The sequence below is a fragment of the Chaetura pelagica genome, unplaced genomic scaffold (genome assembly GCF_000747805.2).
Source record: "Chaetura pelagica isolate M959 unplaced genomic scaffold, ChaPel_1.0 scaffold79, whole genome shotgun sequence".
NCBI classification, from domain to species: Eukaryota; Metazoa; Chordata; class Aves; order Apodiformes; family Apodidae; genus Chaetura; species Chaetura pelagica.
The window spans coordinates 4,136,471-4,160,846 of NW_009969339.1; the positions used below are offsets into that span (position 1 = coordinate 4,136,471).

General features: G+C 40.8%; 1 protein-coding gene across 1 annotated transcript in view; it reads right to left on the reverse strand.

Moving 5' to 3' along the window:
- Positions 1–12,614, reverse strand: part of STAB2 (stabilin 2) — an 83,373-nt gene extending 70,759 nt beyond the window's left edge. Inside the window, exons 1-8 of the mRNA XM_010005864.1 lie at positions 12,579–12,614; positions 11,240–11,373; positions 10,285–10,400; positions 6,533–6,618; positions 5,659–5,728; positions 3,154–3,249; positions 2,731–2,856; positions 541–737 (exon numbers count right to left, since the gene is read on the reverse strand). Coding sequence (XP_010004166.1) covers positions 541–737; positions 2,731–2,856; positions 3,154–3,249; positions 5,659–5,728; positions 6,533–6,618; positions 10,285–10,400; positions 11,240–11,373; positions 12,579–12,614 — 861 coding nt within the window. The remainder of the gene's footprint in view (positions 1–540; positions 738–2,730; positions 2,857–3,153; positions 3,250–5,658; positions 5,729–6,532; positions 6,619–10,284; positions 10,401–11,239; positions 11,374–12,578) is intronic.
- Between the last annotated feature and the right edge of the window lie 11,762 nt (positions 12,615–24,376).

Consider the following 24,376-nt stretch of genomic DNA (forward strand, 5'->3'; position numbering starts at 1 on the left):
AGTGGTCTTCCCAAGACTCGCTTCCTTGGTGGTTTTACATGTGGAAATCTGAGTCAGTTCCCAACAACATGATTAATATGCAGCCTTTATACAATGCCTTTAATTGGTTGTCCTCCCAGACCCAGGCTACTTCTTTCCTAAATACACTAACTTTAGGTATATTTCTGTGGCACCTGTGTTAAGGACCCTAATGGTCTTACAGGTTCCCTGTGGTCAGAGAGACAAAATTTAATGGGGAAAAAGCTTCATTTCAGTGCCTCCATTTTGGGGAGGCAAATCTGAGCCAAAATATTCTAGGAAGAATAACACTATTGCCATTCTTGTTTTCACAGGAGGAAACAAGATATTCATACATTGAGAAAGGGAAGGTAAAGAGGCTCACTCCTGATCACTGGTAGGGCTTATGCCAAAGGTAGAAGCAGAGCTTGGTCCCTCTGAGGCCTGTTCCCATACACTCATGGGTTTGTTTTGGAGAGAAAGCATAATTTCTTTCTAGGTAGCTGACACAGGAAACATTTGAGGCACCCATTCAACACTGACCTTTCCTGGACCATCATATATGCAAATGGTGGACTTTGCAGGGCAATTCCCATATGTTTCTTGGCAAGGGTCTATGGGTAAGCAGATCTGACCATCCCCTCTGTAACCTTCTCGACAGGTACATTTGTGCTTATTTGGTCCAAGGTAAATGCAGTCGGCATGAGGATCGCAGACTTTTTTGGAGCATGGGTTGATAGCTTGTGAAAAAAATAAATGAAACAAATGAATTATTGACTGTGGTTCTAAAATTGAAAGCAAGGATTTGCCAGAGCACCTTCATGCCAAAGCCCAAGTAGACTAAACTTCTCATAACGGCCAAGTCTGAAGTATCATGGTGGTGTGAAGACAGAAGGGAGGAATGTGTTTATGCCAACGTAGCAACGAACTGTTTGCTTTTGAACAGAAAAGATCTCTTAACTTGGCAAATTGAGTTATAAACAGAATAAAACTTGTAATGTGCTCGTTAAAATATCACAACTATTTCCTTGTTCTCTGGCTGATTTTAACCAGAGAAGGTCAGGTAGGTGATACAAGGTCCATACAAGCTTTCAGTGGTGTTAGATCTGTTGGAAAGTATTTCTAATACCATAGGCCTTGGCTGTTTTCTTTCCGGTAATTAAACAGTAGAATGTCATCCATTCAGCTGTATGGAAAACTGACCAGCAAGCACCTTAGCTGTGTCTTCCACACTGTTGTAGTTTCATGACTGGACTGGAAACTCACTACTAAGTTCTATGAACCCTTTTTTTTCAAGGCAATGGCATTGTTTGTTCTTCATAGGTCCGCAGTGCTTGAAAAGCACCTTCTCATACCCTTGTGTCTAGTTTGGGATATGGTCAAGCACACCTTTTAGCTAGAAGGTGGCAGGCCCCAGACTCAGCTACGAGGTGATGCTGCTCACTGGTTTCCCTTTCCTCTCCCTCAGCTGCAACTGAGACTTGCCAATGCTCACTTTTCCTCTTTCAAGCTTTCTCTTCTGTTCCAGCATGAAATCATGTACATACACACATTCACATGCTCAAATTGACAGCAAGAAATGCCATCTCCAAGCTGAGCCTGGGACAGCCACTGCTATCCTCATTTATGTGCTTAACTATGCTGGAGCCACTTGTTCTCTACTTCTGAGCCAGTCAAATGGAAAAGACACTGGTTTAAGCCACAGGTAACCCCAGTACCTATAGGCATTGGGACAGAGGAGCTACTTCCATGCAGGCTGTATCAATGCAAAACCCGGAAGAGGTAGTGATATTAGCATCCTCTTTTTCTGCAGGTTTCTGCAATTTCTTTTTCTCTCACTTGTCTATGCTGCCTCACATTCCCTGAGGAATGATTTTCTGATGTCTCACTCTTGGATGCTGTTCAAGTCTACTCAGAGAGAACTGCACCACAGTTAGGATCAAGAGAGTTGAATTATATAATGTAAATAGATATGTGTATATATAATATAAATGTACATATAATTCCTGGAGAGAAGTGTTGTATTTCTGGCCTAATCTAAGCCAGTATTTACTAAATAGTGCTTCCAGCATCAGATACAACCATTTTGTCCATTGCAATTGCTCTAGAAGGAAGATCTGGTGCTGTAAGCCATAATGTAAGTAGAGACTCTTGTGATACAGTTAATTACAGCATTCAGTGGCAAGTTGAGGAATCTATAAAGACTACTTTAAGGTAGACTTTTACATCTAGCTGAGTTGCTATTACCCTTCATAAAAAACAGGAAAGCTAAAGTGAGCTTGTCTGTAGAGTTTATGCATAGTGATGAAGCTGAGCCACCACAGGATGTCTACACAGTAAATAAAAGGCCTTGGTTGCTGCTTCTGGTTTTTATGGAAGCAAACCATGACGTTGAACTTTAGTAAGTACAGTGACATGATAGGCATGGATTTGTAAGCACTGATGACCCAGTTTCCACACTACATATATCAAGGGAGCTTACTAGTTTTAATCTTGTTGCATGGACAGAAGCTTGCTAGCAGTCATACTGATGTGCCTCTGGAGCACATTTTAAGGTTTATTTTCATTCAGAAGGAATCTAGTATGTGCACCTGAGATTGCTTCAGGTTGTGAACCTAAGAACAATTTAGTGAAGACAGTGCTGAGATTCACTTCAAAAGTGCACTCGGTATCTGAACTACAATACTAGTGATGGTGTATCCAAAGAACCCAGTGGGCATGAAAATTACTCACGTTCACACTGTGTTCCATCCCCATGGTAGTTGGGCAGACAGGTGCATTGCAGTTGTCTTCCATCCTCACCCGAGGCAGTGCATCTGGAGTTGGCAGGGCACTGCAAGGCCTCGCATTCAGCTATTGCTGACAGACAGAGGGTGACAGGTTAAGCCGAGCCTGCACATTGTGCCAGGAGATCTTGCATCCTGCAGTATACCAGTTCAAGGCACTCCTGGTCTAGGGACCATCGATCCCATTGCTATGGTCTTTATTCTGGTGATTGAAGTGGTGATGATGGCTGTGAGAGCTCACACACAGGGTTTGCAGTTCGGTGTATGGTTGGTTGCTGTAGAGTGACTAACCTGAGACTAATTTTACATTTGTCCTCACCAATTCAGACTGTATTGGAGCTGTTAAATATACAGAAAGCAATCTACTTACGCTGATCACAGCTGAGCCCTTTGTATCCAGACAGACAAGTGCAGCTTCCATCCCCTGTAATTCCACTGTTGCATACTCCATGAAGGCAGTCACAAACTATAGGGAGACATGGATTGGCTTTACTGTTTAATAGTGGTATTTGGAAATACATCATTAGTGGTTACCCATAGCAAATAGTGTCCTGGCCAACAATCGTTAAATATTACAAAGTATGATTTTTTCAAAACTGAACTTTGACCTGAGTTATTGAACTTATAGGCTTCCATTAATAAGAAGATCAATACTCACATACATCAGTAAATAACATACTGATTTTTGCAAGCTAAGAGCCTTGGAACCTGAAAATCTTCATGACACAAGATATAAACATCAAACTGACCCACTGCTAATCCCATAAAACTTGTAAAATTTGACACATGGTCTTGAGCCAAAACTGAATGTAATGTGCAACACAGGTCATTTTTATAACTGTTGAAAAATTGCTCATTTTTGCATCAGTTCTGTTTGTATGTCTCTCAAACACCTCCAGAAGAGCTGAGTTTTGTGACTTCCTGACACCCCCCCTCCCCACCCTGCAAAGAGAATTTCTGTAGTTAAAAACATGATTAATCACTGTGTAGGTCTCCAGCTTTTTCTGGTCTACTCCCTGGATTCTGTCATTTCTGGTTATAAACCTTGTGACAGTATGCACAGAAGACTCCATATTCGGAACCCAAACAACTATGAGATACCCTTTATACATGCTTTTGAAGCCTTATGCATACTTTAAAAGCTTTTTAGTTATAACTACTTCAGTTATAGTAAAGATGCTTTTTAAAAAGGCCCTGTACAGTTATACTTGTAAAAGCCTCAAACATGTGAAGAGTTGTATCATTGACTTCATGTTTAAGCTGCAGTGATGTAGTGTATCCTCTTCTCTTTACAAACATATATTGTGTTCATGCAAATGACCTACCTTAATCAGTTAGTAATATTCTACCTTTGTTAATAGTCCTAATAAAAACCCCAGGAAAGTATAAGGTATTGCTGAAAAGCAGTTAATCACAAACTTGAAGTATTTACAGGTGATTAGAAAAATTGGAGGAGCTCAAATATCTGAAAGCTGAAGTATAAAATGTTGCTGAGGTTAATATGTAGTTGAATCCTCTAGTAGCTTCTTGGGGAAAAAAAAACCCCAAACATTTACGGTATTGAATTCATTAAAGTGCCCTATTTTGATGGAAATGTTGGCTCAGTGACATTTCTGTGTATCAACACTGGCATCCAGTGGACAGTTGGTGGAAAAGGGGCCTTTGAGTCAGCAGTGGTGTAGGATTAGTGTAGAAAGGCCAAAATAGATAGCTTTAAAGTGAGGCCATTCGTGACTCTTTTTAAAAGTAATTTCACATAGATATTGAGAGGCAAAAAGGAGTTTTCTTTAGGGATAAAGAACTATTACCATTTAAGAAAGACATTTCTTAATATTTTCCCTCAAGGTAGTTTTCTGATATGTCTGTTTAATTCTCAGCAGGGAATGAAATACTGGGAATCATTAAGAAAAATGCAAAACTGGAAAATGTTATACCAATATATACACTTGTGATACATACACATTTTAAATAATGCAAATAGCTCTGATTCCTCCCTCAATATTCTGCTTCTCCTAATAGACGTATGGCCAACAAATCGAGTGATCTACCAGCCAAAACCCTAAACTAAACCAAATTAATGCTTTTTCATACTTCTGACTAAATGATGAAACTCCTTGGCACAGAATATTGTGGAGAGCAAAAGCAGAATTGGACTCAGATGCAAGGCAGATAATTTCTGGAGAATGGATCCAGGAGGAGCTCTTGAACACTACAGTTTGAATACAATCTCTAACTGCTTCTGCTCATTCCCTAGATTTTAACAATTGCCCCCCAATATGGGATACTAGGCTAGAAGGACTTTTGGCCTGATTCAGAAGATACACTGGTTTCAATACTACAAGAGTATTTCATGCCTTGACACAGAATCTCCAGTTTGTAGATATATTTAAAAAAACATAAAAAACACTGTAAGCCACTATAAATTATGCATTTGATGTGTTCCCACCCAATATTTAAAATACCACAACAACCTCCCATATGTAGATCAAAGAAATGCAAATCCGTAGGATGGGGTGAAAAGTGGGTAAAACTGTAACTGGCTAACAGGGAGGCATACCTGCATGAGAATTCAGATAGTTCTAACCCCTAATTTATTTGACTGTTGTCTAAAATGAAGATATTCAAGATAAGACTGAAGTATTCTTGTAGCTCTACACTAGGTATTGTCTGTACAGTCCTGAGCTGAATCCAGCCCCATTGTGAATGAGGAATTGATTTGCTGCCTATTTTCCCTGCCAGTTGTCTTCCCTGAAGTGGGCAGTAGCCCTTGATGGGAAACCCTTGGACCCCCTCCCCATTTCGCTGTGATTTTTTAGTGTCTGAACACAGTTTTCTTTCTTCTTTCCCCACTTCAATAAAGCAAGATCAAACTTACCTGACGTGCAGTAAGGACCAAAGAAATTATCTTCAGCACACTTTTCACAGGCTGTTCCACCAAATCCTTTCTGTGAGTTACAGAATGGAAATAAAAATTTAAGTCTCTCATCTATTTCTATATAGATAGATACATACTTAGCCTGAAAACAGCATCTTTAGCTGCCAAAAGAAAATAACATAAAAGGTTCAATCAGCAAACCAGAGATAACTACTGCAGTCTAGAAAACACTGTCTTTTGAATGATTTTTTCCTATTTTATTTTAAAGTTTTAGCTCTTAGACACCAAATCAGATGTTCTAAATACCAAGTTAACAATAAAGAGCAGTAATCAAGCCTGAAGTCCAAATAATTTTTACAGTTGTTATGTAGTATTTTCCGACTATTTTTCACTTTGTCTCTTTTCCACGTGTGCTTTTGATGTAATGGAAAAATTAACGAGTAGAGGGGGAGGTAGAAAAGATTAATTTGAATTGTTTTTTTAAAAAATCTTTTTGGCTGCAGTTACAAAGCACTGCACATTGCACTTACCACAAAGGAACATTGTACTGAGAGTATGGTCCCAAGTATAAGGTTTCTAATTAGGGCAAAAAGTCATGACTAATAACACACTTCAAAACCAGAAGAACTCAAGCCACCTGTTTCAGGGAGACGAGGTAGATGAGCTCTTTAATAATTTCATCTGAGTGTGCTCAGGTCTGTAGAAATACTAATGTGAAGTTTATTACAAACCATGGGAAAAATGAACTCCAAGGAGATAATATCTACTGGTCCTGAAATACTTTCTTTCAATGTATTTATACAATGTAATATGCTTTATTTCTCAGGAGAGCTTCCCTGCTATGATCTTTTTTTTCTCAAAAGCAAGGGTGTACCTGACAAGTGCATGTTCCATCTCCATTTATACCCTGAGAGCAGCGTCCTCTCCCGTTGCATGGTGATGCAGCTCCTCCTGGACAGGCTAGAAAGGACAAAGGTTTAGGCCATCAGTCAGCTCGGTCTGACCCTTGCACACCAGGGGTGGCAGCGTTGGAAGCTGCAGGGTTTTGGGCCATGCAGGGACCTCGAGTGACTGCTGCTGTTCTGCAGCTTCCTGGATTTCTTCACTAGAATTTCAGGTTTAGCAGGGACCATCACTCTGCTCTTGGGAACTCAAGCTAGTGGCTGTAGTCAAAGAACAGCACAAAAAGTAGCTTCCTTATTCTGAAATATCAATATATGCAGTGATCGCTAGTAAAACTTGTGTGACAAAGGTGCTAAACTCTTCAGATCTTCTGGTGCTAAAATCATGATTACAGGCAGTGGTATAAAAGAGTGGTGAGACAGAGTCTGAACAAAAACCCCAGCCAGCAGGAGAGGGTAAGAAACAATAATTGCATTTCAAAGTCAAAATAGTTTAATTTTTGGCTGATATTTTTTCAGTGTTCACATTTTTACTGAAAAGTTCTCTATAGGAAATGCATATTACAGTAATTTTCAGTCAGGCTGTTCTGTCAGGCTTTTCTCCCTTGTAGGGATAACCTTATTTTTTGTAGTTGTGCAGCCTCTCTGTGGAAATGATTTATTAACTCCCTTCCATCAGCCTTTTCCATAACTGGAGTTCCCATTAAACACCATAATCCTGATGCAGGTGGCATCTAAATGTCTCAAACTCCAACTTGCCTCACAAGTTCTTTCCTGTCTTACTGGTAGAATTATTGCTTATTAAGAGACTCTGTTCTGTGTGGGTGGAGATGGACAGCACTGGATTTATGCTCCCACTGAGTAACTTAATCCTGATTTAGGTAGGTTAAGTGGTGCGGAAGTTTTAATGAAAATTAATTTGATTTGGAGAGAGTGATGAGCACATAAGTGTGTGTATATACGCTTAATTTTCAAGAAGTCTTTGGCTTTATACCAATCTGTTAATATTTCTTAATTTATCCCTTAATGATGAGTCTGTGAGGTCTGTTGCATCTGAGTAAACTTCTTACGAAAAACCCAATAAATGTAAAGATAAAAATTTTGTGCAGTTTATCTGATATGTGCTGAAATAAAAAGATCTATGAAGAACTGAGATTAAACAATCAGAAGTGATATAATAAATATACATACTTTAATCTTTAAAGTGGCTTTTAGTGAATCTTATGTTCTTGTCACCATGTAATAGCTAAATCTCATATTTAGGGCTGACATACATGCAAGATGTTTGATATTTGCTCTGAATGGAAAAAAAATTGCCTGCACTGATGCTTTTATTGAATATACAAAGACAGAGAAATAACGAGAAAACTCAGTTTATGGTATAAAATCTAGGAAAGGATACTTAAAAATTGCTGAGAAAACAGGTTTCTTGCAGTTGATATTCATTACGCTTCCCCTTGTCTTCACTACCTCTTGTCTCTTGTTTTGATACCACCACCAAGGGACAGCTTTGTCAGCAGTTTAGCATATGATTGTATGTGTTTGGTCAGGAACATAAAATACTCCTTCTGGCCAGTGGGGTTGCAGGAGTTAGTACCAGGACACTGGGGAGATGCTGGCACAGTCACCTGCTGCCATCCCCATGCCATGGAGAAGCAAGATCTTTGATTTTGGTGAAGGTGTTTTTTAAAAAGTAATAAGAAAGAGATGCTCCTGCTTAGCTCTTACAGATGTCAGAGACCAAAGGCCAATTCTCTATACCTAGGCCAAAAAAAAGCTTAAAAATATAATTTTTTTTGTCTCATAGAGTTTAATACAGCACTTCCTGAGTGTGTTCAGAGGCACTGGATTACTCCTCTTCACCTGACTCCTTGTAGGCTGAAGCAGCAGGTAGAACTTGTAAAGAAGGTACAATTTGGACATGTAATTTGACAGAATTAGATTTATTATCTTTCGTCTTCTTTTTTCTTTTTTTTTTTTTTTAACATTTTATCTTTATTGTTACAATACTTTCTACAAAATGACCCATGCTGTGCACTTTTCAGTTTGTACCCATGCTTTTCTTTGGAGCCATGAAATAGTTGCCCACAGCTGGGGTAGCTCCCACTGAAGCCCATCAGTTACACATATTGGGCATCTGAGCTCTGCCAGCTTTGGCATCTCTGGTCAGTTGACACCGGCAGTGTCAAAAGGCTGTGCTCTTTTTCCCTAGACCTTTTCCCCCCAACACTTTTCCTTTTTCCCTTGTCACCCTTTTACAGGGGGCTGGGTGTGAGGAGGGATGGGGAATGACAATCTTTCATTCACACTGTGTGTCAGTCTGCACTATTTTTTGAGGAAGTCAGAGTGCTATTCAAGACCTAATTTTGTCATAGCCATCAGATGCTAAATGTGAAGTAAACCCCATGTCAGGGATTTTTCTCTGGCCTCAGGAAGGGACAGGCTTTCCTCCCAGCATTTCAAGGCCCTCCATACACTCTCAGAGAGATTGCGATAATGCAAAAAGTTATTTTCTTCCTCCAAGTGACAGCAGAAACAATGCTGAGACCTTGATTCTTTGCTTTTTGGGGTCAGGAAACTTGTCTGAAGGAAGAGAGGGCTTCCTTGCCTCTGCTACCTCCTGCAGTGGTGTAAGTCAGGGCTCCAGCTCAGGGGCAGCAAGCTCTGCCCCTCTCTACAAACAGAGATACCCCTTGTGTGGCCTCTCAGAGCACCCTGAGGCATGGGATGACAATCACTTGTACCATTCATTATCTTCCTCCTACCAGGCACTTAAGGTGCATTTGGTGAAAAAACTGATAAATCACCACACAAGTGTTATCTTCAGAAGACAGGACCTCATGCTACTACTCACCTATCTCCTCTATAAAAGTAGCTGTAAATTGGGGTTTGACCATTTTACTTTAGTAGACAAATGACTGGTATTTTAATCATAGCTTAGGCCACACTGAAGTAATTTTTAAATCTACTTTGTGGACAAAAGGACTTCACAGATGTTAAATGAGTCTTTTAACTTGTCATCTAAACCATTAACTAAAGGAGGAAATGCTCTGCCTGGGCAGGGAAACTGCAGTTCCAGATGCCAACCTCAGCAGTATGAGATTTGATGCACTTGTGGAGATGCTGAAAGACTTTTCCTGAGGAAGAGGCAGTGGGAGGAGAGGCACTCCTGATTACCCTTGCTTGAGTAATACAGTAAAATAGCCTTCACTGGAGGTTCAAAAACCTTGGAAGGCAAAACTATTTCAAGTTGAGCTGAAAGAAAAGACCCTCCTTGCATCAATAAGTAAAGAGTTAAAGAGATTTAAAAATATTTCAGGTTCAGATAAGAGGGTACTTTTGACCAAAAATGACACATTTAAACTTGCAGTTTGAAAAGTTAAATTTTTAAAAGCCATTGTGGGCATACTCCCAAAGGAAAAGTAATTTTGCAGGCATGACTGAAATGATCCGTTTGGAAAGTCTCAAAACCAAGGGTTTGTCTGAGTTTTTAAATTTTTCTATTAATTTTTCTTTTTAAATAAAGTTTTGAATATGTGTTCTTCTCCAAATCCTAAAAGTTTTGGCTGAAAACTGCTGTTTATTTTTTAATCCTATAATAAATTCTGAGGAGCAACCTTCTCAGGGCAATAGCTTCTGAAAAGAGGAAAAATCACTGCTTTACTTCAACTCAGATTCTATTTAAAAAAAAAAAAATAAATAAAAGGAAAAAAAGAGAGCTCACCCATGCAGTCTGGGCCCCAGTGTCCCTGGCAGCACTCAGGTTGTTCAAATTCCTTCAAACAACGATGCCGACATCCCGGGAAAGAAAGTACTTGTGTTTTAATTTCTAGATAATACCTGAGGAGAAGAAGTTGGAGCTGCTTGAAAGTATTTACAAGCTTACTGTGGCGAAAAAAGAAGTTGTTAACCTCCTCTTCTCCTTTCAGTGTCAGAGAGAGCACTTTAATCTTAGTTGCATAGATCTGACATTTTTTCCTTCATTAAAACAGATCCTGCACATCAAGATCTAAAAAGATCCTTAGAGGTGGTTCTTTTGCATAGTATTTTTATTTATTTATTTTAATTTTTCATTTCTGCAACCTAAACACAGAAGTTTTCTATAAGTTTTGATTTGAAATAGTATTTTAAAAATTAGGTAATATCAAAGTTCTTTAAATCCTAAGTACAGGCCAGAATAGTACATTTCCTCTAAAACACTGCTTTTTTTTTTTTTTTTTTTTTTTCATTGAAAAGGCAAGATTTCAAATTTGGTTTGAGATATTTCTTCCTTCCCTTCATTCCCCACACCTTCCCAAACTGTCAGTTTGAAAAAATCTGTTATTTATATATATTTATAATATATGGTATGTATGATACATAAGTATAATTTATATCTTAATACTTATATATAATTTGATATTTTTAGATCAATTATATGAAGTATGCAGAATAAACAAGGAAGTGATTTTATCGCCACTCTGAAGAAAAATCTGATAGGCTGTTGATAGTTTCTTTCATACCATTTGCTAATTAACTTTAGACTTGAAGTACTCCAAGTGAAGCTTGGACTCTGGAGTTGATGAAGCGAATGGTAAATGTTCCTTAAGAAAATGGCATAGAGTATTTGTAAAATGAATCAACATTTTCTTATTCATGGAGAACAGTATTCAAGGAGACACAAGCTTTGACAGAAGTACCTGCAGTCTGGTATCCCAGTCCCATTGGTAATTTTGGTGTAACCAGCCACGCATTGGGTTTCGAGGTTTAAAGAGCAAGGTACACATTCAGTTTTCATTTGAATGAGTAGCTTTTGATTACACTGCTTCTTCGTCTGCAATAGGAGAAGATTGGTTAAAAAAGAAGGGAAATTTTCCCTGAGTTGGTTTAACTCTGCCCCCAGTGGCATTGCTGAAAAAGGACAGTTCAAACTCGGCTGTTTTCTCACTCACAGCGGCGAGCTCTACCCTGTGCGTCAGGAGTTCCCTGCTCTGGAGCTAAACTAGGTAATAGACCACATTTAGGGCCTTGCACTAGTCCTCTCTGCACAAATTATGTCCAACCACTGCCGGATAAACCCTTCTAAGTGTCATATTTCTCAGAAGAATGCCTTAGCAACAAATGCTACTGGAAGAGCATCAGCCTATGGGGTGCGTGAGGATTTCCTCACATTTCCAATGTGAGGAAATGCATAATGTTTATGTTGAAAAAATGATACCTGTCCACTGTGTGTGTGTACATGTATGTAAGGACCAGTTCTAGCAGTATTATCCATTTGAAAATATTTAAATATATTAATAATAGTCTGTGGATGTTTTAAATAGTTTCCCAGGTTATAAATCCAGAAGGAAAATTATACCAGAGAAGCATAATAGAGGTTCTTGCATGGAAATTAGTTTGAACAAGAAGAACTTTCAGAAAGCATTAACTTGATGGAAATGATCAGTTGTGGAGAAATAAACCATGGTGTGTTGATTTTTTTGGTAATTTGCCTGTGACAGTTTTGCTTCAGTCTGCAGCCATTGCTCCTCTGTAGTTCGCACAACAGGTAGGAAGCTGTTTTGCTACCAGTTTTGCTACTTCCTTCCTATGAATACTGTCTGTAACAGTCTGAGGTTAGAGTACATTTTATTTGTGCACCTAAATAATTAGAATTTCTTTAATTTCTTGCTATGAGTTCAGTTTCCCTATTCTTGAGTCATTCTCTAGCTCTTCTACAGTTACCTTTGGGTTGTGAAACTTTTAGTGTTGGGTAGATACAGCTCAATCAGTCACTTGGCAAAGCAGTGGAGAGCAGTGCCATGATGAGCCAACTGAGCAGCCTCCTTGCTCTCTCAGCAGAGCCTGGTGCTGGTAGGGCACTGGGCTGACCTGGCTCTTTGGGCTTCAGGTCTCAGGAGGTTCCCACAGACTCAAACCAGAGCACCTCTGCACCTTGCTTCCCATCTAAAACCACCTCAGGAGGCACCAACACAAGCAGGCTTGAACACTTCAAACCTTTCAAACCCCTGGTCTTCAGCACCAGTGCAGCCACCTTACTGGTCCATCCTTAAGGAGAGTTGAGTCATGCACCATAGCAGGAACCAACAGAGCATTAATGAGCAGTCTGGGCACCTTAACTCCTGTGAATATTTCCACTGAGGTAAATCACTACTTTCAGTGTTGAAGAACCATAAACTTGGGGCATTTTCTGATTCTTCTGAGTCTTTAATCAAGTATACTACCAAAGTTCTGTTCCTTGCAGGTGCCCGGAATAAGCCATTAAGAGTCAGGATAAACTACTGACCTTGTAGGATACTAAGGTTCAGGAGTGGCTGAAATTATTTCACTGCAGAAGTTATCACGAGAAGGCAACCCACAAAATTTAATTTTTCAAATAAGAAAATTCAAAGAGATCTTGAAAAGGCAAAATCTAAATAAAAATATGTTCTACCCTTTCCCTGCCACCAGTTATAAAAAAAATTAATATATTTTTTTAGATGCTTGATTTACATCCACTTTCTCCCATTTCTCTGTTTTCCCTTTTTGCTGTTTTTGAAAATGGAAGAAAGGTGACTTGATAGCAGCTCTTTTTTTAGAAACAGAAAATGATCAAACTTTCCCCAGTACTTGTTGGCACATTTCAAAGTATTTTTCTATTTAAAACAAAACTGAGTGGCTTCCCTCTTTTTTTCCCTCCATGATTTTTCCTCATTTTTTTTTCCTCTTCCACAAGTGATTTTTCTCTGTAACGCAGTAATTTAAAACCTCACATTATGAGACAATTTAGATGAGCGAATGCCTTGCTGGTTCAACTCTGAACTCCTGGTTCAGATTTGTAACCCAGTATTTTCTGCCTCTCTGTAATGGTGGTGAAAACGGATATTGTGAAATTTCACAGATCCATAGGATTTGTACAGGACAAATGTACCGTTACCTCAAAAGTCTACAAAACTCTTAGACTTAAATTTAGAACTTTGTACAATTGCTTCCAATACCCCAATTCCTTAGAATTTTCCCCCATCTATCTGCAACATCTTTTCCTCCTTGTGTTTAGTAGAGTGGACAGTTTTCGTTATGGAAAAATTTCTGCTTTTGTTTTCTGACTTATCAGAAATTCTAAAGGTCTTCTTTTGTTACTTTTGATGAGTAGGTCAGCCACAGTGTTTTGCCATATTTGCCATTTTTTAGAGACATTTTCAGCATACTAATAAAACATTATTTAAGTCAAGTTCTCACCTGGAATAAACAGATGCATTTCTTTTATTTCACAGGACTGAATTACACAGCCCTTGGTTCAGTGTCATATGGGATCAGTGACTGTTAAAGTGGATTTTTCTTCTATCAGATACAGTATCTGATAACTAGTCCCTCTGTAACAGTGAAACAGCCCCTGCCCCATAATGTAATACAGGCACATAGTAATTCATTACTTGAATGAAAGACTGCTTCTTACCTCATCTGGGATTTGTGATGTCAAACACTGCTTCACTGCAGCCAAAAAAGCAAAAAATAATAAAAAACCTGGATGTTTTTCCATTGTGAAGAATTTGATTCTTTTTTTTTTCTTTTTTTTTTCTTCAAAGCCCTCCAGACAGAAAAGCTGAAATTCTGATGTAAAAGGATTGTTTGTTAGAGTTGCTATTCCTTCTGCATTCTTAGTTTAACAGATCTCTTGTGCTCCTGAAGCAAAATGAGTGAAGGATACAGCATGTGAAGCTTGCCTCCAAGCAGGAAAAATTCCAAAATGCAGGGTCTTTGCTGAAAGTTTTCACTGCAAAGCTGAGTAAACTCTTCCTAACTGAATGGCAGGATATCCTGAGAGGGCTTTACTCATTTATCCCTCTCTCTGAAGCTGTTGACAGTGCAAAACCAAGGACACTGAACTGTTATGACAGAAGATGTTTTCTTCTTTTAGATGGGCATGGACAAGGGATGGGAGCAAGTGCTGCACTTGTTATCATTGCATCTGTTGAATCTGATAGAAGGCAGAGGAAAGGATCCCTGGAAGTTGGCTTATCAGCCCTAATAGTGTAAGGGTGGTTCCCCTGAATGTGGCTTTGGAGAAACACTACTGACTTTATCTCAGGAAGCCAAAAGAACATCTTCTGTCATTGGCTAGCAGGATAAAAAAGGAGACTTTCTTTTTTTCTTTTTGCTAGTTTTGTTAAATACTTTTCACTGATTTCCTGGAGCTCACCAGAGGAAAATTAACGTTGCTTGCATATGATTAGGAGAGATGAGTAGACACACATTTGAATTTACCAGAAGGAAGACTGTTTCTCTTTCTTCTTAGAGTTGCTCAGCTCTTGTCTATTGATGCTCTTTGCTGCTGCTCTGGTCGGTTTTGTAAGGACAACCTCTCTTGTATCTTAAATACCAAATAATTTGGCTGCTTCTAGTTTGCCAGCTTTGGTTTGTGCCCCTGAAATTATAATTTCTGAGTCCTTTGAAGGCACTCCATAAGGGTGTCTTAATGAAAAGCTTTGAAGCTAGGTTGAGTTTTTTGAAGAGTCTACAGTGGCTATAAACATGGTGCTTTCTCCCAAACTTCTATTGCAGTCATGGCTAGATGCTGTGTTCACCTTCAGACTACAAATGTAATGATGCAGTTGTATCATATTATCTTGAACTCTGTATGGTTTTCCTGACGAACCCAGTGGTGATACACATATAATACACTAATTAATCTAGTTTTGTTATATGCACGAAGTGAATACTGCAAAATTGCTTGTAGGAGATGGCAGGGCAAGATGTTTCCGGCCCGCTCATCAGATCCTTTTCCTTTCTGCTATATGATGAGGAAGGCAAATAATTTCTTGTTTATACAGACAAGATAGCAGCCAGGGTTTGCAATGTACGTGCTGACGGTATGTATGGCCCTGAGAAGTGCTGTTTCTCTGTTCTGAGGTCAAGGCCTTTCATGTTACTTTGGTTTTGCATGCAGTGTACAGTCTGCCTTGGTGGAAGGAACAGCTCAGGGTTTTCTCCAGAAAAGCAGAATCATGCAAGATCTTCTCTCCTGTGTGATGATAGCCCATGGTTGCATCCCCTCTTCTGTGGGATGTTTGGGAGGAAAACTTATCCTCCCACTTCTGCAGCTGTTGGAGAGCGGGCAGGTGGCTGGCTGGGCAAGGTTTGCACTGCCTGGGCAAAATACATTTGCCTGGTCCCTGTGTGTGTGATGGCAGAGCTGGCAGCTTCTGCTGCAGCCTGGGGTCAGCTTGGTTTCTTGCCTGTTGCCACTTCAGACAGCACAGTGATGAAAGGAGCTGTAAATCAAGCATGTCCCTTTCCTGTCCTGTAGATTGAGATAAAAGCAACACACATTAGCTCTCTTGTTATCTGCTTTTGCCTCCTGTATAGGCATTTGTGTGAAGTAAAGCCTTTTTCCCTTTCCTTCCTCTCCCTCTGTGGCAGAGTGTGGCTAAACCCTGGGATGACCATTTCTCCTGCTCCAGAGGGTCTGGCCACCCTTTCCTTATGTTGGTAATGGGCATTTTCCTCGTTTGTGGGAGTTAAATACAGACTGTGCCAGGCTCTAACTACAGCTCTGTCTATCCAGTTCCTGCTCCACTTTGGGCAGAAATACAGACTAATACATCACCTGGCACACAGGACAAGGCTCCTCAGGGACTTGGGGGGCAGGAAGGTGGCACCCTGACACTCAAAACAGCCTATGTAGCTTGGGAGGAGGCTGCCCCCATGGCTTGGCTGGCACCTGAGGCACCAGGCAGCGACTGGCTCCAGCAGTGGTGTCTGTGCTGGTGCTGGGTGCTGGTCTGCTGTCCCTGTGGGCAGGAAGCTCTGCCTGAGGGGTTTCACCCTTTGTTTTTAGAAGCACAATTCTGGTGTCCTCTGCAGGCCGGGACCTGCTGAGTCCCTCCCCTTCCCCTGCAGAAGGGGACCTGAGGGCGTCTGCACACTTCTGGGACCCAGCAGGGATTTCACCTCCTGTCAGTGTGCTGCCCTGTGCATTGCTGCCTCTGTGCCAAATTTTCTTTTGGCCATCCTCCAGCTCCTGTGCTTGATGTGTTTGTGTACTGTCCTGGCTGTTAGGCCTGTGTATTTCTGGGCCTGTCCTCCTCTGGGGTTGTGGTGGTAAACTACCACATTCTTGTTACGTTGCTGCTTCTACAGCACAGATAAGGCCTCATGCATTTCCTGCTCTTACTTTTCCTGGATTTTGTAGGACATTTTATTTTACATTTTTCCTGTGCCTCTTTCTGTGTCCAGCTGGAGTGGTGAATAGATCTTTGATTTCTCTTGTTCCTCCAAGAAGGTGAAAATTTTGGAAGCCTTGGATGATAAATAACAAAATAAAAATGTGTGTGGAGTTGGTCCCCTTGGATAGTTTTATTTTTTTTTAAAATTATTATTATTATTTTTAAAATAGCCTTGATACAGGTGAGGGAAGTGAGAACAAGGAATGTGGGAGTGACTGTGAGCACATCTGAAAACTGGGATTGATTCAACATTGCCCTAGGGATATCCCAGCCATTCAGATCCTCCTTGTCTCAGCTGCTAGTCACTCTTATACCTCTGAAATCTTTCAGGTTACAAGCAGCCTGGTGAGAAAGATTAGTAAGAATCATTGTGTGTGCTGTAATACAGGTACCATGTGCTGCAGCATTCACTCCTGTGTGTCACAGCCTCCCTCCACTCTGCTATTGCATTCCTGGACTGGATGCTCCTGCTTTAAGGAGATGTAAGCTCATTGCTGTTTTTACTTTCTTCAGCCACCTACTGTCTCTCTCCAACTTGCTCCTTCCATTTCTTTGCTGAAAAGGTCAACCAGCCAGAGAAATCGTGATGGTTCATTTATGTAGGTGTTTTTCAAAACTATCTTTTGTGCTGCAACTTACTACAGCGTTACAATGAGCTAGTTGTTCTTTCTCAGAGCCAGGCATCTGGTGCATGAGGTCTGTTTAAAAGGGAATAAAAAACAGTGGAGGTACAGACATGTGGTTGCAGCACTCTACATTGTTTTGATAACCACATAATTCCTTGTATTTAAAAAATACATTAATTGATGACTGATGACATGAGATGGATGAACAGCATATGATGAGCTCTCAGAGGCTCATACGAAGCTCAGCCATTTTTCAAACAATTGTATGGCAAAAGCACCTTTTCAAGGGAAGAAATAAAAAAGAAGTATGATGATTTTGAAGCAGAGCACTCATTGCAGCCTGAACATCGTGTGTAGGAAAAACTGGTACTGCTTTTCCACTACGTCCCACCCTACTTGCAGCTCACCTCTATCCCATGAGAACAGCCTTGTTAGTGAGGTCTTAGAGAGCATCAAGGATGAGGGCAGTCTTGAGCAAATTTAATATCCTTACCTAGTACTTTGAACACAAGCAGCAGAAAATAAATGATTCAACTTTTTTTTTTTTTTTTTTTTTTTTAAACTTTTTTGTGGCTTCTGTTTTAGAGCTCATCACAGCAGGAAAACTGTCCCAGGGGTGTTTGAATATGGTTTGAGGATCCACATGTCTGAGAAAAGTCAGTTTGCTCTTTGTTCGGAAACTGGCTAAAGCACCTTGCAGAGGGGTAGGAAAAGATAAAATGTGCTCAGAAGAAGAAAGCTTCCTAGAGGGAGGGAGGCTTTGGCTCTGCCAAGACAATCGTCTGAATGCTAATTGTAGGTGAGAGGAAGGGGAGCACAAACAAGTTGCCTAGGAGGAGCCTTGAGGAAAGGCGGGGGGTGGGGGCAAGGGGGGAATATTTGGGAAATACTGCCTTAGATGAACACAGACTTAATTGGAACGTAACAAAGAGATTTAAAAAAAAAAAAGAAAGGGTTTGGCAAGTTAAATCTTTCCAGTGCCACACATCTGAACATGCCAGCCGTGGCCTGCGGAGGCTCTGAATGGGCAATGTGGAAAATTCTAGGGGTGTGTAATTTTATCTGATGACAGCCATCATTTTGAAACATGGTGACTATCAGAACTAATTAATTCTCCAAGCCCATAGGATGCATTAAGATGGAGCTGCAGCTGGTATGCTGAGGAATGCCTCGCCCGGCAGAGGCCATCGCTTTTATCCATGTTAATGAGGGAGAAGGCACAGACAGCTGATCTAAACCCGAATGCGTTCATGATGCATACAGCTGATGGCAATGCAGTCTGCCAGTCAAGGGGTGGTCTTAGCCATAGATTAGATCCTCATAGTGGCCTCTTCAGCTTGCTTTCTTTCTCCTCTCTCTCACTCTTTTTTTTTCTCTTTTTTTGTTCTCAAAAGAGTCTTTCAGCTGGTGAAATTGTAAACAAAAGGCATTCTAGCCCAGGCGGTGGTAGAGAGGGCTTTGCTAGGGAGACATGAGGAGAGTAGTGTACGCAGCACTGGCTTGGACAGTGTTGTTTGCTACAAATTTTAAGGGGGCGTTAAGGGGGGGAGCTGTAAGGCTGAGTTTATAATCAGCACCTTGCTCTAAAGGGAATGCCTACAAATCAAGGGCTGCTCACAGGTACTTCTGTTACCCTTTCATGCCGTGATAACATGTTGCTTAAAAAAAAATTGAAAGTCGTGCTCAAGCTTGTACTCTGCAGGTCCAGCAGGATAAGTCCCCAGTTGGTGGGAAGCATTCCCTGTGGTCAGCTGTGGGGCAGTCAGGCCAGCATGTACAAGGGGATGAAGCTACAGGGCTCCTGGTTGGCTTCACCCATGGAGGTGAAGGAAAGGACTTTGGAACCCTAACCTAGAAGTGTGGGTGGCTTAGAGGAATATTAAAGCCATCTTTGTGTCCCTCTCTCTGCTCTGTGTCTCCTGAATTGTAGTTATTGATAGACCGTGCATAGGCTCAGGTCCCTTGTAGCTGCCAGCTAATGGCATGATAAACACAGAAGGTACTGCCCTGGTACAAAATCTTGACTTTTTTTTTAACACTGTGGCTCTTCCTCGTGATGTGTCACCCTTCAGAATCACTAAATCTCATTTTAATGCAGAATAAATATTATACATATTCCTTACACAGATTTGGAGTGAAATGAATCACAGTTATGAGCTGCTGGATAAATGCACCCCCAAAAAAGTGTAGTTTGAGTTAACATCTGCCTATTTGTGTAATGTCAGCAAGTAAGAAGCTTCAGCTCCAAGATGCAATGAAAAGATACTGGAAACTAGGGACAAAAAATCGGCTTCCACAAGAAGAGAAGGTGGCTCAAACGGATCTTGATGGCAATTCTCTGGCAAACCTACTTTGCGCTTTATAAAAAACCCAGACAGGAAGGAGACTGGGATTGTTTGTGTGTGTGTGTCTTGTACTTCTGCAGTTCTGCTAAGGTTGCAGTTGTAAGGTTAAGATACAAGGAAACCCTTGAGATTCCAAATTTGGAATGGAAAGAGGGATGTAGAGCATGAATTTCTGGTGCTCTAAATGTTACAGTGATTTCTTCAACCCTATGGCAGAGAAGCAGGACAGAGAGCAGCACATGTTTCAGAACTTAGCAGCTGGTTATGGTAGGACTGGGGACATTTGGAAACCTCAGAAACCATAAGGTAAGGGAGCATGTGGAGTCGGGAAGGCAGCAGAGGCTGTGTTGGTATTGTGGTGTTAGTACCTGCTGACTTCCTTCCTTACTTGAGACAATGCAGAGAGTTCGCTGTGATTTTGGCCTATGATCTTGTATCCTTTCATAGTAATGCTTTTGTTTTGACTAGTCAGACTGAAACAAAGTTAGCTTAATATAGTTAATAATTTACTAGTAATAGAACCGAATTGCAGATAATGATGTGGAGCAATCAACCTTTGCTCAGTTTGGTTTTTTTCCCCCTTCTTTTTAAACGCAGCCTTTATAACATTATCCAAATGTGCGTGTTTACAGCTATAGTGAATTGCTTTCAGCCAATTATCTTGTCTAGGAAAAGCCATCTCAAAATTTGTTTGAGAAAGAAAATAACCCAGAAGACAAGCTGGTGTAATTTCCACAAATAGAATAGCACAATGTTATCTTCCATTGTCTTCTTCCTTATGATACACAAACTTGTCTTGGCTGCAGGGATCTGATTTGTGTCTAGCACCGTGTGGGTATGCAGCACATCCTGAAGCCAAGGGCAAGAAGGTGCCCACGGGGACATCTGATATTGCTGGGAAGAGCCAAGTGTGGTGCTGCCAGGTGTGTGTTAGCTGCCTGCAGGCCAGCTGAGATTGCAAAGCACTGCCCTAAGAAACAGAGCTGGACTTGGGATAAAGAAGCTCAGCCTGCATTTTTGGCCTCATTGCTTAAAGATGCAGATAAGCTGCTCTTTCTTCTGCCTTGGTTACATCTTTTCTTTCTGCCTTCCTATAGTTTGTCTGCCTTTCACTATGGGTGTGTGTCAGCATGTGCAAAAGTGGCACCTGGGGCAAGGGTGGCTCCAGTACATGAATTAAACAAATAAAAATTCTCTACCTGCATCCTCTTTCTTCAATGGCATGTACTGATAGGATGAGTGGTAACAGTTTTAAGGTGAAAGAGGGTAGATTTAGATCAGATATTAGGAAGAAATTATTCACTATGAGGGTGGTGAGACACTGGAACAGGTTGCCCAGGAAGGCTGTGCATGCCCCATCCCTGGAAGTGTTCAAGGCCAGGTTGGATGGGGCTCTGAGCAACCTGGTCTGGTGGGAGGTGTCCCTGCCCACGCAGGGGGGTTGGAACTAGATCTTTAAGGTCCCTTCCAACCCAAACCATTCTATGATAATTCAGTGCATGCATATTTTTTTTTCTTAAATATTTCCTGCTGCAGCTTGCTGGGGAGGGGAGAGACAAGGATGGGCTCTGCACCTGGTATCTCCGGGGTCCGGATTGCCCTGTCCTGGGGCTGTTTTCCAGGCGGCGGGGGACGGGCGGGTGTCCCGGGAGGGAGCGGCCCCAGACCCTCCCATGGGACCACCGGAGGGCAGCAGAGCCCAAGCCACCGCATCAGTCCCCCAGTCTGCAGGCAGCAGCACCTAAAAAAGGGCTCCTCGGGTCCCTAGCACCTGCTGCCGAGAGCCGTGGATAACCCCACTGTGATCCCCAGAGAAGACGCGCCGGGCTATGAAAGAATGAAGACCTTTATACGATTGAGGTGAGAGCATGTGGGTAATAAACATGTAAAATTAAATATGTCCAAAATATAATTATATACAAATACATATAAACATCATATATATATAGATAGATATATATATATGCAATTCTGGAGGTATTAAAATGTTGCATAGTTTTTATATGGTGGAGACCTTAGGAAGCGTTTACGTAGTTGCAGAGAGTCCACAGGACATGAAGTCTGTAGAGGATACATCCAGTTACCTGCACAAACATACGTTGCATTTCAAGAACTGAGCTCCTGGGGAACCATTCCCTTTCCCCTGACTCCCTCTGAGTGGGTAGGTGTTGTAAATCTACTAGGAATAAACAATCTGAGCGATTTCAAATACACTGGAGCATCTACTGAAGCTCCATCCAAAAGAATCCACTTGAAGTAAACTTTCTAAGAAGGTTTAGTCTTCAACATACAAGTTTACTGTTTTCTTACTGTCATGAGATAAACATACAGGGATACTTTCCGATTATACAAACCATATGGTAAAATGACTCTACGTTGTGTTAACCAGGCTGGAAAGCCTAAATAAGCCTAAAAACGTGAAGTCGGTGTTACTTGCAATGAGATCAGGCTGTGCCCCCATATGCAGAAAAACCTTTTGAAGGGCTCACATACGTGTAACAAGGCTCTGTACACAAGGCACTTATACAGAAATGTGCAGCAAATGCAGATAAGTTTTGGGTATGTCCAAACTACAGTTTAGAAAGTTTTGATGGAGAGTTAAGAACTTAGAAGTATGAAGAGTCCAGAATTAAATGCTGTCCCAAGAGGATTATTCAGTTTGGCAATTAGAGACAGTAACATGAAGTATTCGCCTGAAATGAGGAAAAAAATAGGTTATCAAAGAATCACAGAATCGCAGAATGGCTTGGGTTGGAAGGGACCTTAAAGATCATCTAGATCTGACTCCTCTGCATGGGCAGGGACACCTGTCACTAGACCAGGTTGCTCAGTGCCCCATTCAGCCTGGCCTTGAACACTGCTAGGGATGGGGCTTCCACAACTACCCTGGGCAAGCAATCTGGTGTCTTGTCACCCTCATAGCGAAGAATTTCATCATAATCACAGAATCACTGCATTTTTTGAGTTGGAAGGGGCCTTAAAGATCATCCAGTTCCAACTTCCCTGCATGGGCAGGGACATCTTCCACTACAACAGGCTGCTCAGGGCCCCATCCAACCTGCCCTCAAACACATCCAGGGATGGAACCCCCACAACATCTCTGGGCAGCCTGTTCGTGTCTCACCACCCTTACACTGAAGAATTTATGCCTCTCTGAATCTCTCTTCTTTCAGCTTAAAACCATTACCCCTTGTCCCCTTACTGCAAGACCCTGTAAAAAGACCCTCCCCAGCTTTCCTGTAGGCCCCCTTCAGGTACTGGAAGGCCACTATGAAGTCCCCCTGAAGCCTTTTTTTCACACTGAATGTCTGACCCAAATATCCCCTCTTCAAGTTTTAAGACATTACCCCTTGTCGTCTCACTACATGCCTTATGTAGGCATTATAAATTAGGAATTTTCTATTTTTTTTTTGTGCTTGACATCTTTTCACATTTTAAGAAATGAAATTTTGTTTTTAAGTTTTTGGAGATATAATCAACTAGCATATATTGAAAAAAAGAAAGCACCAAAACTACCTGTAAATGTTCCTTTAATGTAGTTATTTCAAATTCACTGATTTTATAAGCAGGGGAAACAACATCTGATGGAGTAGAACTCTATGCAGGAACAACCTTAACACTTTGGCCCTGGTAACACCATTTGTCTTTGCAGATATACCTTTTCCTGGCCCTGCCAGATAGTCTACCAAGACTCTCACCCAGCTCTATACTTTTGTCTCTGTGATTGCAAAATGTATTTTATTATCCTTTAGCATGAGGAACATTATAGCAGTGTAAAGAGACTCTTCCACATTCACACCCTCTTTAGCATCTTTTACTTATGCACCATCCAATGATGTTAGACCAGCTAGAATCTGAAAGTCCCTGCAGCCCCACTGAGTTGTACGATGTGAATGTACATTTTCTATATGACAAATGCTGATTGGCTGGATGTAGTTATTTAGGGATGAGGAATAGCATTGTAGGACAATGCATTAAAACTTCAGCCTTTTTTGTTTGCTTCTAAATTTTGACCTGAGAATGTGAAATTACATAAAAACTTCAAGTATCAGCTGGGGAAAAACAGAAGAACACTGTGGCATAACCTCATGAACATCACCTTGTTCACTCGCATTAATATGCTAAGGTGAACTAAATGCTACTTTCTGGTTTGACCTCCTGGGGGAAAAAGCTTCTACTTCCCTAGGAGAAGACAAATAGGTTATTAAATATGTGGCCTGAATATTTTCATGACAGAAATTGTTTTCAGCTTTTTTCTGTGGTGTCCAGTTCTGATCATCCCACCCCATGAAGACTATAAAAGATTTGGAAAGATCTGAAGAAGAAAAATGGCAACAATTAGAAAAATAGGAAGTGATAAATGCCTGTGAGGAGTAGATAGAAGGCTCAGAAGAGATAAAATGAATAGAGGTATTGAAAAGTGTGTAGGGGGTGAAAATGGGGAAATCTTAAATTTTCTTTTATTGTAACTCTACAGTAAGAGACTATATGAAAGATTTACTTTAAAAAAAACACCAAAGTTATTTCTTTGTAAATAAGAGGTTAAAAAACATTTACTATTTCTGCTATTGCAACTACTTGTTTTCTTGTTGTATAATTGTAGGAAGGTAAATAGTATTATCTCCTAAAAATTACAGTTGATAGGAACCAGGTAGAAAACT